The sequence below is a fragment of the Podarcis erhardii genome (genome assembly GCF_964252035.2).
Source record: "Podarcis erhardii genome assembly, chromosome: Z".
Taxonomy (NCBI): domain Eukaryota; kingdom Metazoa; phylum Chordata; class Lepidosauria; order Squamata; family Lacertidae; genus Podarcis; species Podarcis erhardii.
The window spans coordinates 16029217-16046054 of record NC_138504.1 but is presented as its reverse complement, the minus strand read 5'-3'; the positions used below and the strand labels follow the sequence as shown (position 1 = coordinate 16046054).

At 38.2% G+C, this 16838-nt stretch overlaps 1 protein-coding gene across 7 annotated transcripts in view; it reads right to left on the bottom strand.

The window, feature by feature from the left end:
* The window catches only part of DIAPH2 (diaphanous related formin 2), a 358462-nt gene that overhangs the window by 307159 nt on the left and 34465 nt on the right, over positions 1-16838 (bottom strand). For all 7 annotated transcript variants that reach the window (XM_081847906.1, XM_081847907.1, XM_081847908.1 and 4 more), the window contains one exon: positions 3818-3957. In XM_081847906.1, coding sequence (XP_081704032.1) covers positions 3818-3957 — 140 coding nt within the window. The remainder of the gene's footprint in view (positions 1-3817; positions 3958-16838) is intronic.

Here is a 16838-nt window from a genome sequence, read left to right as displayed (position 1 = left end):
TACTATTCCATTTTGGAGGAAGGTTAAACAGAATCACATTTTAATTTTTGCATTGCAATAGCCAAATTATTTAACTTGCAGTACTTGAAAAGAGTGAGCCTGTTACACACTGAAACATAGTAGTCAAGGAGGCTGTAGCACTTAACTGACAGCATGCTAGTTGTAGATTTAACAAAATTCACACCTATTTACTGCCTAGCCTCTCCTTCCATTTTCTTTATTTTCCCCATTATGTGACATGATTGATAATTTGTTTTTAGGGTTGAATGAATGGGTGGAGTAAGAGACGAGGGAAGGCATACTTAAGATTTTACTGTGCATGTTCATATTTAAAAAGTCTTGTTGAAAGGTTAAAGCAAGTTTTATATATAAGGCTCAAAGGAAACAAGAAGTAAAGCTGATCAAGCAAATAGTTATATTTTAATATTTGTACCACTGTTCTGCTCATATATCATAAAAAAAACACAAACCAGAGACTGTGAGCATTAAAAAAGGATAAGGAACTACCACCTTCCTCCTAGGACTTTACCTTCAGATGTATTCAAAGAGAGAACTCTAGCCTCAACCACAGCACAATCTAGTTTCAGGCTTAGACACAAAGTTATTAAGAATATGAATATGAATATGAATGTATTAGCAGTGATACTTCTCTGATAGAACCAAAAGGAGGCTTGAAAGTCATCTGAATAAAGACAGCAGTAGAAACTATAGTAGCAACTGAGAGCACCAAGAAATAGATAAGCCCAAGAATCACAATTTAGACAAGATTCAAAAGGTGACAATAAAAGGGGGAAATGTGGCGAAAGAATAGATAACACTAATTCGTGAGATGAATACAAGCACAATTAACAGAGAAGGCAGAGGTAACAATAAAACAGTGATGGGGTTGCAATCTTAGTCTCAAGGACTCAGACAGCCTGGATCTTTCAAAGCAGGTCTCAAAGGACTGAATTTGCTTTCTTGTCTTTACACTGGGACAGACACATCAAGGTCATGTTTACATGTTAAGTTTCCTTTCTCACTTTGCCTTCAGCAGCCAAAGGGAAGGGTCCTCAGAAATGTGCTGGGCTTGAAACACTTTGTCCAAGTATGCTATGTGTTTTGCAGTGTTAGGACCAGTATAAACAAGAAGTACATTTTCATACAAGTATGATCCAGGAATAAAGAGCCAGACCCAGAATGCCTTAATTGGATGAAAATGCAGTGGTGTAAAACGCGAAAAACAAACTGCTGGTTGTTGAACAACACAGAAGTTGAACAATGCTGTCAAGAAAGGTAAAAAGCTGATGTCAATGTCACCTGTCCTGATAGAGATATTCTGATAGCCACAGCAGGTGCTGTGACTCTCCAGCAGTTTGGCTTCACTCCTGGAGGTACTCCATTGTCTCTTGAGACAGACAGATGCCAACAACCACTTTTAAAGCACTCTTATGTCATGTTAACAGTTACAGCTTCCCCTAAAGAATCCTAGGAACTGTAGCTCTACAAAGGCCTCCTAACAGCTCTCAGCACACTTAACAAACTACAGTCCCCAGGACTCTTTGGGGAAAACCATGACTGCTAAAATAGTATAAGAATGTTTCAAATTTATGGTGTGGATATGATTCAGGTGTCAGGAATCCCTCACAATGGTTCTCAAACTGGACAGCTGGGAAAGCAGGATTCACTGTGTGCCACTGTCCAGATCTGGCCAAAATTTGCTTGCAGGAGAGCTGGGGAAAATTAACAACATCTGCAAAGGAATTCTCATTCCTCATAAGACAGACAAGGTCAGATAATACTCCCAACTCATACAAAGGCTTCCTTGCTGTTCCCAATAGTAAAGAGTTCTGCTCTTTTAAAAGACTACTTGTTCACCACCTCATCCACTAATCTCAGTCTCACAGAAACCAATATACTGTTTTCACAAAATCTTTGCGTTTTGGAAGAAATAAGCCAGAGTATATATCCAAGAGTAAATGGATCTAGAAGAACTATGCAACTAAAACAGAGGCACTTTCATTCACAGGTTCACATGATCACCCTTTTCCATTACCCATACCTTCCCACCCATCACCTTTTCTTAGGGGGGTGCAAGGGACTGCAGAAGGAATTAGGCAGGAAAACTCCAGTGAATGTCGTTTAGATACAAGTCCTTGTTTGCTATCCTATGCCATACACCTCACAAGCTACTTCCCACATATTTGAAGCTCACATGCATTGCTAAAAGTATTAAAACACATTTTCTGTTCTAAGAAACAGGAATAGTTTCCGGAATGAAAATGCATACCTGCATTTTCACATCAATCCTATCTATATTCGTATTTTTACTTTGTTACTGTGACAGAGTTGTTCCTGTGCAACCTAGTAGCAAAGGATAACTGATTATTACTAATAAGTCATGTGAAAACAAATGTAATATTTATTACTATAGTGGTGAACGACTATAATAATAAATATAACAGAGTGTAAGAATCCCACAGTCAATTATGAAGCCAATTATATGTGATTTCTCAACACATTATTTACATCTTTGTGCTTAAATATGTTGTTTCCAAATCACTTTTTCTGCATGAATAGTAAATGCTAACACTCAGACACAGCAATCCACCCCAATCAGCTATATAACAAAGTGTTTCATGCTTAATGCTGTTTCTACCATCCCATTAAATTTAAGAGGTGACTGCTGTCATCGGATCTATCAAAGGTGATAGTTTGTGCTGGTTCTGGTAGCCTGCAAACAAAAGGTTCTAATGCTGTTATTGAACACATTTAAGAAGACAGATATTGAGGAACTAGGAAGGGCAAGCAACTCTTCAACAAGAATGTGTTATATAAAACTTTCAAGATCAAGTGAACCAGGCTCCATATTTATTGCACTCTGCTCCATGGACCAACTTTGACAGATTGGTGGGGTAACTCAGCTATTATCCAACCACTGTCATGATGATGCCAAGTGAATAGTAAGTGTTCCCAGCCACCTGTTGAAGTTTACCCCCAGTGAAGGGGGAGAGGTCTGATCCACCACCATATTCCCTATGGGGAACACACTGGCAAAGCAGCCCCAAGCAGGATTGAACTCCATTCAACAGCTGATATCACCTCGTGGAAGGCAGCAGCAGATACGACAGGTGGGCATGGTTTGGGGGAAATGGCCTTGCAGGTTCATACTCTATGCCCTTTCCTTATCTACCACTCTCCTACCTCCATTAAAACCTCTATTAAGACAAAACATAATTAAATGAACCATCTGTCAAAATTCCTTGAATATCAGCCCACTATGATGTATTAAACAAGATGTGGAGACATTTTGAATTCAAGAAGGCATATTAACAAAAATACCATACATAGAGCTTTTCACAGCTTACCCAGCAACAGGTATCATTTTTCAGTCTTTTGTTTCATTTACCAAGGATAAATAACCTAATTAATTATCAGCCATCAAAGTGTTCAATCCTTCAAATAGATTTTTCAATGAAAGTAGGTCTTTAAATAAATGCTGTAGTCACAACAGTATCTCCTACACAGTATGGGTTTTTTTAAAGTTTGGGGGATCAAAATAGAAGCTGCATACACATACACACACACACACACACACACACACACACACACAAAATAGGGACTTCATCCTTTTGACACAAAAATCTAAATTAGGGTTTCTTCTACATGAAGTCCCAATTATGTTTTAAGGCCTAAGTAAATAATGCTCATAGTGAAAAACAAATCATAATCCCTGCAGCAGGAGACATTTTTATTTGGAACTGGCTAATTCTGTACTTTTTTAACATACATCACTTTACAAATGCAATTTCCTTGGATAACAATTTTCATTACCTACCTGACTGGATTACTCGTTAGAGAGACTCTCAGGGACTCTAAGCAGTTCAGAAGTTTTTCCTCTGAGATACCCGATCGTAGTTCATGGACATATTCTTGAGATGACAGAGTGCATTCGTGTTTACTATTTTTCAGGCCTCCCTTTTTAGGGGAAGAAAAAGAGAGTGTTATAAATGTATCAGAATACAAAGAGTTATTTTACAAACACATATGTCAACTTAAGCAAGACTGGTGTTTCATCATATCTCCAAGTTTCACTCTTTTTGTTCCTATTTTTATTATGCATGTTGTGGTTTTTTTATATTGTAATTTTATTGTGTGAACCGCCCTGAGATGTACAGATGATGGGCGGTGTACAAATTTAATTAATAAATAATTATGATGATCATAGTTCTTGCACATCTATGGTGATCTATGGTGGTCCTATGCAGAAATAATGATTCTTTAACCATAGTTAAGGAATGAGTTGTTGGAATATACTGTTCATTCCCACAATCCCTTCTCTTCTCATGCCTTCTCTTTTTTCTTTTTTTTAAGAATAATTTTTTTTAACCGACCAATCACATCAAATCAAACCAAATTACATAAATTCCAAATTACACAGCCGAATTTTAAATTTTTGTTGGGGGTACCCATATTTCAAGTTCTGAAGGGGATCCAATCAACTTCTTGCTTCTTGCTGCTGTTTTAATGTCCACAAATCTAACCATATGATGTTCACAGTACTATCCAGTCCTTTCTTATTGTTTTTCCACATCTCTTGTTGTTATTTTCATATATTTTTCCTTTCTCTTTGTGACCTCTGATAGTCTCCACAAGCTGGTTAAAACAGTTTGTATCTTCTCATGCCTTCAATAAACTTTAAACCAGGGTTAGAAGTTACTGTGAAACCCAGTTAAACATAACACTGCACAACACACAAAGTACCTCTGAAATGTAAACACCCAATCTTTACTAATTTTGAGGTGCTGATCACGAAAATTACAATAACATTTGTTGATTGGCTCCTATTTAGGAGATAGGTCATGTAAAAATGACCCAGTCCGCATTAAGTACATAATTTCATTTGGCAATGTTATATTTCTAATTCCAGATTGTGAAATATGGCATCTTAATGCATCAGTCCGTTATACACACCACTCCCAAGACCAAGGGCATACAGCTGAGTAATGCAGTTGAGTCACGACATTGCAACTTTAAGATCGCTGAAATAAGATGTTGAGATTGCTGATAAGAAGTGAAGTCTCACAGGGTGAGCAAGTCATTTGTGTGACTTCATGGGTTAATCTCCCATTACTCCTGTGTCATAAGTACTACACAAGTAATCCCTGGACTGTAAATCCAGAGGTAGTGATGCCTCATACATGTGTTAACAATTGTTACATTAATAGGAAATGTTTGTAAGCCAGAAAAGGGCCATAACTCCAATAGGGGGGGGGCAAAGGTGTTATCAGCTTTATTTCAGATGCAATATCAGGGAACAGGACAAGGCCTGGACCCCACACATATGCTGCAGTATGTGTGCAAGAAATCTTCCAAAATGGCTGAAAGGCATAAAAGAGGGGTAATGTCATTTGCTGTTCCCTATGCACAAAACCAACTGCTCCTTCTACATGGTACTACCTGTTTCTGGAGGCATCATAAGGAAAAAGTAGTGGGCCCGAACACACCATCTGATTCCCACCCATTCTAGTCAGAACACGCTGTCTACATGAAAGAAAGCTATGACAACCTAAAATAGCTGTTAGACTGCTTTCAATACAGCAGGTATGGATGACATCTCTGTGGTGACTTGAAAGCAGTGTCTGTGTTGATGGGTCTGCAGCTGGGATATACAAATGCCACTGGGTGTTTTTTTTCTTCACTATGTGAAGAGAGAACGGTCTCAACGGAAATCTCTGAAGGTTAGAGAGAAGAATGTGGAACACCCAGCACTGGCAGAAACACAAAAAATCCACCGCTACACATCAAACTTGGTCTTATGAAAAATTTCATAAAAGCCATGGACTTAGACAGGATCAGCTTTCAATCTAACAAATTCCATCAACTCAGTGAAGCAAAAATTAAAGACAGAATTTTTGTGGATCCTCTGACCCATGAGCTCTTTAAAGACCAGATGTTCGACAACCTGCTTCAAGGTGACAAGAAAAAAGTTTGGGATGCATTTTGTCTTGTGTCAACTAACTTCCTTGGGAATGTCAGGACAGAAAACTACAAGGAACTGGTTGGCATTGTCTCTGTATCACAAATTTGGCTGCAAAATGTCCTTAAAGATACACTTTCTCCAATCCCACTTGGATTTATTCCCCATCAACTGCAATATGGTTAGTGATAAGCACGGTGAACAGTTTTCATCCGGAAATTGTAACAATGGAGAAATGATACCAGTGAAAGTAGTCCATTTCCATGTTGGCTGACTACTGCTGGATATTTGCCAGAGACAATCCTAAGCAGCTATACAAGTAACAAGCAAAGCGGCATGAGATGTAGAAGGCTTTTACCAATACATGTCATATATAAGCATTTCTTCATTATATAAAAAACTATTGCAGCTCTCTAAGAAAAAGTAGTCAATTTTGTGTTTTTATTGTCATATTCATGCTCAGCACCTAAAAATCTATAGGAAATAGCTATTTTTATCTCAGAGGCATGACTTTTGTCAAATTTTGTTGCACAGTGTCATGCTAACCTGTAAAACAAAATAAAGTTTAATTCGTAATTCTTTACGGATCAAAACAAATAACAGCTTACACATTTCTTCAATTTCCCTTGTACTCAACAAAAACAAATTAACAAAATTAAACAAAATCAATATCAATATCAAAATGACAAGGTTTCCATTTTTAGGCTAATCTTTAGTGCCTTTTTTGTAGTATACCTGCTATGGGACATGTGTTTTGGGCATATGTGGGAGGAAGCACAGGCCACAGAAACAAGGAAGTGTATGCTTAAATGCACATCCATAGAAGTCATGGGTATCAACAACCATAGCTGGTTATCACATCTGTTAATGCAATCAGCATTCTACTTTGTGTTACAATCACAATGCAACAGGGAAGTAGTCTTAGTTCTTGAACAGTGTATACCTTTAAATAATTCCTACCTCAATTCATACAAAAATCTGTCAAATTTACATGTGATAGTTTTTTTTACTTAAGGGAGGTTTTTGGGGTTTTTACACTTCTTACCCTCCCCTTTCTATTTTATGGCAACTATAGCTTGGCTGAATATTCACTAAAAATGAATGTCAAGAATTCAGAACTCAATAAACCCATCTTAATCAAGGTGGCACAGTCGCTGATATTAATATCAGCTTGATCAGTAACACACATCAATTTTGCTTCAATTTTAAACAGAAATATTTATACTGTGAGCAATATTATAATGAAGCTTTGAATATTTGCTTTCTTTTTAATCCTGCCATAAAGCATCAACAGTACAAAACTAGAATCTGTTCAAGCACTATTTGTGAATTTAGTGTCTCTTCATTCACCTTTTTTTAAGACTTTAGCTGCAAGTATGGCTTTGTTTTGTTTTAAATTCATGAATAACGGAAATGGATCTCAACATCAGAACGTACTATCTCTTGATACAGTTCATAAAGTAAAGGACAGAGGGTGAAAGAGCAGATGTGTGAGAGAGAGTAGGGTATATCAATGCAGCAATCAAAAGACTGCTGACTACTAAATTATTATGGCCCACTCTCACATGCATACATCAACTCTTTCCCCTTCTATTCCTGACACTGAAAGCTGTACCGAAGGGTGAACATCCCAAACATAACAAATGCTTTCCTCTTGAAGTGGAGGATCTGAAAGGTGAATACATTTAAATAATGATTGTATTTAGAGATTCGAAGTGCCTCTCCCCTTAATACTTCCCATTCTACCACCTTCCAGAACAGTAAATTCAAACTACATGTTCAATGCAAACATCTGAATAGCAGTAACAGGCTTATACTGAAATGTAGCTTGTGGTGTCTACGTACAGGTACTGTGAGTCGTTCCATACTTCTCTATAACTGTCTTTTTTATCCCCATTATATGTCTGTATAACAAAATTCCTGTTTCTCTTCACTGCCACTTTGCATTACTGAAGTAATAATTCTAGCATCATCTTGGAAGGCAGTTTAAGAGTGAAGGTCAATATGAAAGCAGCACAAAGATGGTTTATAAAAAGAAAGATTTGAAGCACACTACAGGAGACACCCAGAGCTTCCAGGCTAAAAATGTATAAAGGGGGGGGGATCAAAAAAGGTTTCCCAGAAATGGAAAGCAGCAGACAAGGTACTAAAAATGCTGCTGCAAGCATTGCTGAACAAGTTTTTAAACTAATAAAGAGGCACTCCTAGAGTCAGCAGAGAAATGTAAGAGCAAGCTAGTCAAAAACTGAAAAAGACAAGGTAATTTTCCATACTTATAGATTACAAAAAACCAGAAGCCTCAAAAGGCAGTCACTATATAAGCCATATGGACCTGTCATCTGGAATTCATTAGCTTAAATCATATCAAGTTAAAACCTGCTTTCCAACATACACAAATCTGCAGGAGTGGCTATAAGACTTATCTAATCTAAGAATTTGACCATCATCACATACTGCAGGTGGTAATGTCAAAGCCTTATTACAAGACATGGAAAGAATTAGACAGACAATTATGATTCTGATCTCTATGGGATATTTACACGGAACTTTTCAAAATGCATAAGTCAATTCAGTATCACTATGCCAATAACAAGGCCATTGGAGGTGATGACATTCAAGCTGAACTATTTAAAATTTAAAAAGATGATGCTGTTAATTAAGGTGCTACACTCAATATGCCAGCAAGTTTGGAAAACTCAGCAGTGGCCAGAGGATTGGAGAAGATCAGTGTACATCCCAATCCCAAAGAAGGGCAGTGCCAAAGACTGCACAATTGCACTAATTTCACACGCTATCAAAGTAATGCTTAAAATTCTACAAGGCAGGCTTAAGTAGTATATGGACAGAGAACTCCCAGAAGTGCAAGCTGGATTTCAAAAGGGCAGAGGAACCAGAGACCAAATTGCAAACATGCACTGGATTATGGAGAAAGCTAGAGAGTTCCAGAAAAACATCTATTTCTGCTTCACTGACTACGCAAAAGCCTTTGACTGTGCCGACCACAGCAAACTGTGGCAAGTTCTTAAAGAAATGGGAGTGCCTGATCACCTTATCTGTCTCCTGAGAAATCTCTATGTGGGACAAGAAGCTACAGTTAGAACTGGATATGGAACAAATGATTGGTTCAAAATTGAGAAAGGAGTACGACAAAGCTGTATATTGTCTCCCTGCTTATTTAACTTATATGAAGAATTCATCATGTGAAAGGCTGGACTGGATGGATCCCAAGCTGGAATTAAGATTGCCAGAAGAAATATCAACAACCTCAGATATGAAGATGAGGCAGAAAGTGAGAAGGAATTAAAGAACCTTTTAATGAGGGTGAAAGAGGAGAGAGCAAAATATGGTCTGAAGCTCAACATAAAAAAACCAACTAAGATCATGGCCACTGGTCCCATCACCTCCTGGCAAATAGAAGCGGAAGAAATGGAGGCAGTGAGAGATTTTACTTTCTTGGGTTCCATGATCACTGCAGATGGTGACAGCAATCATGAAATTAAAAGACGCCTGCTCCTTGGGAGAAAGGCGATGGCAAACCTAGACAGCATCTTAAAAAGCAGAGACATCACCTTGCCAACAAAGGTCCGTATAGTTAAAGCCATGGTTTTCCCAGTAGTGATGTATGGAAGTGAGAGCTGGACCATAAAGAAGGCTGATCGCCAAAGAATTGATGCTTTTGAATTATGGTGCTGGAGGAGACTCTTGAGAGTCCCATGGACTGCAAGAAGATCAAACCTCTCCATTCTTAAGGAAATCAGCCCTGAGTGCTCACTGGAAGGACAGATCATGAAGCTGAGGCTCCAATACTTTGGTCACCTCATGAGAAGAGAAGACTCTCGAAAAGACCCTGATGTTTGGAAAGATTGAGGGTACAAGGATAAGGGGACGACAGAGGATGAGATGGTTGGACAGTGTTCTTGAAGCTACTAGCATGAGTTTGACCAAACTGTGGGAGGCAGTGGAAGACAGAACTGCCTGGCGTGCTCTGGTCCATGGGGTCATGAAGAGTCGGACATGACTAAACACCAACAATGTTTAATCTTAATCTTATATCACCAAGAACAACTGAACTGTGGGCCTGGAGCATTGGTTCAGAATATAATACCTTTCATATGCAAACACAGATCAAATCTATATTTAATCCTCGCTTATTTGAAGCAACAACAGTTCAGAGGACCAACATAACAGAGAACAAAGATTAGTTTAAAAGCAGAAGCCATGCAAGGAAGAGAAGAAGGAAGCAAATAAACCCAATGCTCATACAGGCTCATTCACATAAACATTCACTAAATCATTTTAGGGTTATGTCTGAACAGCCACTGTGGCTAATTATTCATATTCTAATTCTCAGCAGTTTGGCACATACTCAGGTAGCAGAAGAGTGTATCTATGCTTATTTAGGCAAAAATTGTGTTTCCTCCCAAAATACAGCCTCTATGTCTTTCCAGGGATGAGCAGGTAAGAAGTGTTTAGTGCTTTCTAATGAGTCAACATCATCATAATTACTTTCCATTTCATTTCAAGTGTTAGACTGCTTCATTTCTTCTCATTAAAGAAAAGCCACTCTGAAAACATTCACAGAACTATGCTATAAGAAAATTATTTTTCAATTTGTTTTCAGAAGCAAGGATGTACTCTTCTATTTTAAACAGCCATAACCATTGACAAATTAGTGAGAGTTAATGTGTATATTAGTGAATGTTGCACTTAGCATTTATATAGAGAATGTCAAGCATTTCAAGCACTTCACAGAAATTAGCATTTTCAACAGCCTTGTAAGGTAGGTCAGCATTCTTATTCTCATACTATACATGGGATGTCTAAGTAGAACCTCTAAGGGAGTTAAGTAAAAACTATGGCAAAGGGAAAATTTGAACAGAGGATCTTATCTGCCTCAGATCTCACACTTTGAACCACTTTGCGCGTGCTGTCTCTCTCTCTATGTATATAACGTACACTGCATAATTCATACAGTAAACACTATTGCATTTCTCCCATATTTATAGTTTGCATATCTGCTGGAGACTTTCTCTCTCCTGAAATAATTTTTTTAAATTAACATAGTTAAAATGTTACTAGATAATTAAAAAGTCACTCTCTCCACCTAACCTGCATCATTGGTAAGAGTTGCCCCCCCCCAAACCTTACTCTACAAAGCATTATAAAACTGAGTAATAGAATTCATAAAATTTTGCAAAAAACCTTTTGCAGGTAAGCTTTATGCACATGGAAAGGAGATAAAAGAACCATTTTTTCCCTTCAAAGAACAGTTTCTTTTAATCTTCATGTACAGAATAAAAACTTCATTTTAATTAATTTAATTAATTCATCTATTGTATTTCAGCCAAAAACTTTCTTTTCTGCCTGGAGTTTGGCTTTTAAAGTGGAGGGTTTTTATGTATGTATGACCTCTTTTGCTGGAGCATGAGTTGCTAAATGTGTCCTCTTTTGTTTAGACATATTTGTGTTTACTGTGATTGGTTTTGATATTTACAGACTTACTTCTGTCTGTAAGTCACTTTGAACTTTATGAGTAAAGCTACTAATAAATAACAATAATTTATAAATAACAACAATTTATCCAGCACAAAAAGGAAAAGGCAACTAACATACAGGTAAACAAAACAAAACAAGCTCATCAAAACAAACGTATGCCTTCCTGGTACCCTCTACAGCCTGAATAAGCTATTTCATAACGTAGACTTCAGTTCTTGAAATCTTATTATTTTAACAGGAGAAATATTCAATCCACATGTGATTTCTTAAACTGTCATATTCATGATTAACAGTATCTCTACACAATGGTCCAAAACTATTTTAACTACCATGGATTCCCCAAAGAACACTAGGAAATATATTTTTTCAAGAACAGCAAATACTGTTGGATATCTTTTACACAGAACTACAGTTCCCAGCTATGTTGGCAATTTGACAGCAAATGAGTTTTTATACTGATGTTATAAAATATAGACATGCCTTACATGCTTCCCATAACTTGTAGCTTCCCATAACTTCTACCACGACAGATATCAACTTAAATTGTTCTGCCACAATTTCATTTTCATGACCCATACCCATTATGTAATCAATAAAGCTTCATTACAACGTCAAGCATGCTGCAATGAAAATTGGCTTCTCTACTCTGTTTGGATTACTGTTAATTGCTTTCTCCTCTGGCAAAACAGGACATAGCTCTATAATTTACCTTGTTTTGTTTAGGTACTACATCGGTCACTTAAACCCATGAGGCTTTTAACTTTTCAGTTCATTATGGATCACCAGCTTCCTCTAAATAGTGGTTTTCTATACAGCAGCTATTTATGGTAATGGGCTTTTAATGCCCATGTGTTTGTCATGCATTGCATATGCACAATTACATTAGTAAACAAAAAAGGGTATCAAGTTCAGATGAAGTTTTTATTTTGGGCTGACACTGGGCAGAATGCAGTAAGGAGCCACAACCAATGAGAAGCAGTCAGAGGGAAAGAACCCATCAAAAAGGTGGGAGAAGCAGCTCTTTCAGGTCTATGCAGATTCCATGGTGCCTCAGTAGAGCTGTCTCCATCCCTATTGGGGATTTAGAAAGAAATACTATACAAATTTAGATGTTCTAATTTCTGCTAAGCGAAGAATAATAAGCACTCTGTGTTCCTTATTCTCTTGATCTTCTTGATCTACTTTTTGCCTGTAACAAATAAAGGTCAGCGATCCTGTCTCATGGCACTGTAAGTGCTTTATAAAGCATTTTGCTTTTGCATTGCTTTATAGACGCTCTCTCCAGAGGGGAGCAAATATTCTCGCTTACACATATTCTCCACTCTAGAGAAAGCGATTAGAGTAAGATTTCTGTAGAAGAGGGATGAGGAAGCTATGGCCACACCAAATGCCTGCTAGGTTTGCATGCTGTCTCCAGCTGTGTAATTAATGCAGAAGTAAGTTTCAGTTGCCAACTTCTGCATGTGGAACGTAGTGTGGTGCATTGGGGGTGATATTCAGTGTTGGGAAACCTGCTTTGCTTGCAAAAGGTCACAAGTTCAATCCTCAGCATCTTCAGGTAAGGCTGGGAAACACTCCTACCTCAAAACTCTGGAGAGCAGCTGCCAGTTGGTGTAGATAAAACTTAGTTACATTGACCAATCATGTTGGTATAAACTAGCTCCCTATATTTCATGTTCATCTTTGCCTCTGGAAACAAAATGTCATGGACCAGTCCTGGCAAAATGGTGCTGGGGTTGGGAGTGAGTATTTAACCCCTTGTCCTCTGGGTTTCTGAGGGGTTTCTTGTTGTTATCCTATCTCTCACAGCTGTAATAAACCTACCATTAAAATTATGGACTGGTCATTTCTTTGTCAGAGGGCAAATGGGCAAATTTAGCAGGGGATCAAATACTTTTCCCCCTCAGTGTATGGCTTGATTTTAGATACAAAGGCAGTAAAATTTCAATCCTTAAGTGCCTGGTTGCTTGGTCAAGCTACTAATGAACAGTCAGTCTTGAAAGGTTAATGAGGCTAGAGATTCAACAGTTGAGATCAGTACAGATCTCTAAGCTCATTAGACCAATATCACTTGATAGCATCAACATCCTACTGCTTTGCTATATGGTACATAGAAAAACAATAATTTATACCTACTTATAATATCTGCATTTCCCCACAAGACACTCAAGGATAGGGGTACTGGTTAGAAGAGGAACTCTCCAGAAGATTATCAGTACATTACACAATAACTTTTAAAATTGGGATGGCTAACCTTTTTTGGTACAAGGACAACACTGATGGCTTGTGGTGTGTGTGACCAATATTTGCTTGCACACAGGGGCATACTTAGGCTGGCCTGTCAAAGATGCAGTCCAGAGAGGTACAAAAATCAAACCTCTCAACTTTGCCTCAGGTGGGTATGAGCTTGCTCCCCAGGCCATTCCTCTGCTGCTCTGGACAGCTGGGCAAAGTATGCAGGCTCCTCTGGGTGCCTTGGCAGTAAAATTCAGCCACTGGTGCGGGTCATTACAACAGCCCTGCAGGGCCCCCTCCCCAGTCGGCCAGCAGCATTATTAGAAACATGAGCAGAGTGCCCAGCAGGGCACAGAGGGAAGAAAGACAGAGAGCTGGAGAGTGATAAGGGCACAAGGGACAGTGGTGATTTGGCTACATCTCCTAGCTAGGGGCATAAGGGCGGGCAGGGGGGTGCCGATACGGCTCTTGCTGAGAGCATTTGCATGCAAACTGCACATACAGGAATACAGATCTCTCACATACATGCACACACACATACTATCAGCATTTCCAGACCTCTCCACTGCAGCCACTGAGATGGCTTTCCACTTATGTGGAAAAATAAAAGGCAGCATTTCTTCCCACCCCATGCTCTTAGCTCAGGGGTAGAAATGATACATTTTAGTCTTAAAAAAAAAAGCAGAAAAACTTTGTTTCCAGTCTTAGCATAGAATTGCCTAGTTCAAAGTTCAGAGGAGGAAAGACCATTCTGTCTGCTCTTTAGGGAGGCTCCCTAAAAGAGTAGGTAGAAAGCTTTATCTCCTTATCAGATTGGGAAATACAGCTGCAGGGCCTGTTGTGTCCTTTCCTATGGCTTGGTGGGCCAAATGCAGGTCACAGATTAGCCACCCTTGTGCTAAAATTATGTCCAGATGGGAGGCCTGTTCACTAAATGTCCACTCCTACACCCACCCACCTAAATTTCTATCATTAAAAAGCTGAAAACTTATTAAGTTTTCTATTATGCTAACATTGCCATTTATTTTGCCCTACTGTAGTATGGGCAGACAGATTTTCTACATTCTCAGTACATTTAAAAACCTGGGAAATCTATTTGAGAAGAGCTGATAGGAAAAAATAAAGAAAGAGAACATGTGTGCTCTGCATAATAACTGTACCATACCAACTTTAGCTTTCCTAAAACTATTGTTTTCTCCAGATTTGAAGAGGGCTTCATCCATCAGCTACATTTAACAATCCTTAAGGTCGTGTTGGGGAACCTGTGGGACTAGGACTCCCATCATTCCTGACCATTAGCAATGATGATTGGGGCTGCTGGGAATCAGAGAGTAACAACATCTAGAATGACCACAGGTTCTCATTTCCTGCCTTCAGAGTCTTCCTATTCCACCTAAAGGTATTAAATTATTCAGCAATGCTACGTTTACTCCTATGTGAAGATGACTCACCAATCAATGCTGTTCTGCAGGGTAACTTTGTTTACTTTTAAATTCTAATTCATTTATCACAGACTGTACTTTTACAGTCCATTACAATTAAACTCCAAATTTACACACACATGTGTGTGTAGTGGGTTCTGGCCCAGAAACATTAAATCACTATAAAATATTTTAAGTCTTATCATTCAACTGCATTTTTCTGGCAATTTACCCTGTAATTCCAAGATGGTGAAAATGGTATGGTTCCCCAACACCACTTTTCCTTTTCATTAATCAACAAGATTTTAGGGATGGACCATTCTTCCTGGATAATGGAGATTTAAAATAACCCCAAACAGTGTGGGCTACATCAAGGAATTCCTGTTTGTCCTTACTCTGCCAAGGCAATTCTCCTGACCTAGAATTTGTGGTGGCAAATCAAAGGCATACTGGCATCATGTAGTGAAATAATCCAACGTGGCAGCATCTTTTTTCAAGATACAGCAGCAATCCTGGCGCAAATCAGGAATCACTCCTATGAAGTCACCATTTCTTTAAACACTCCCTATTTGTAGCTATGATTCTCTTACCTTATCTGTGTTAATTGTGCAGTGCATCAATATGATGGACTCATTTGGGACTTAATTTTCCTCTTTATTATTCTTCCCAAATAAAGGACAATGAAAGATGAACAAATGGGAGGGACTCAGATTTGCGATAGTAAAATTAGTGATTTAAGAAAAATGTTTCTGCACAATTTAATTATTGCCCTCTGATTCAAAGTTCTTTTATCTGGTTTCAAATACAGCTAGAGTACATGCCTCATTCGCTGTACAATAAAACTATAATATAGAGCTCTTGACAGATTCCATCTATCTATTTAGGTGGTACTACTGCTGAAAAATATCAGCTAAAATACGTAATTCAAGCAATATTCTGGCACTGAAGTATCAGCTAATCAGTCTTTAAGGCTATGATGCTCAAAATCTTGAAGAATGAGCAAACATCTCTTTATCAAAAGAGAATGAATTATCACTGTGGTTTTGGTAAGTCACAGGAACTTGGCTTATCTCAGAAGACTGGTTATTATTAATAGGCAGTTCCTAAAGCTCCTTAGCTCTATATGGTCTCTGCCTGAATTTAATGAAGACAGGTCAGATATTTTTCACACTTCTTTTCACCCACAGCATCTCTAACAGGATTTCTATGTATTTGGTAGTTAATTATATCAGGGACCACACCAAGCACACTAATCCTTCTTCTGTCTCTTTAAGCAGTTAGACATGTTTGATCAAGGTATTTTTCATTTATACAGCTCCCAGCAATGCCATCAACATTGTCAAACTTACAAAATAGCCAGATTTAGCTAATTAAGCAATGGCTGAAGCCCAATTCAAACCACTGTAAGTCTGAAATAGGTCCATTTTGAGCCTAACACTGATTGTGTACCTTATTATTTATTAATTTACATATCACATATATAACAAAATGGCTTCTGAGCAATTTACAACTACAAAATCAATCCATAATTCAAATAAACAATAATATGAAAACGTCCTTATAAGAGCTGGCATCATCACATCCTGTAGGTCTGGAAGCATATCTACATAGACTATGTATGACAAGAGGTACTGTTGTTACAAGTAACCATGCCACCAGTCCGTCCACATTACTCTTACTCAAACGTATTTAGGGAGTAATGCCAGATACTACCCAACAGTGGCAAC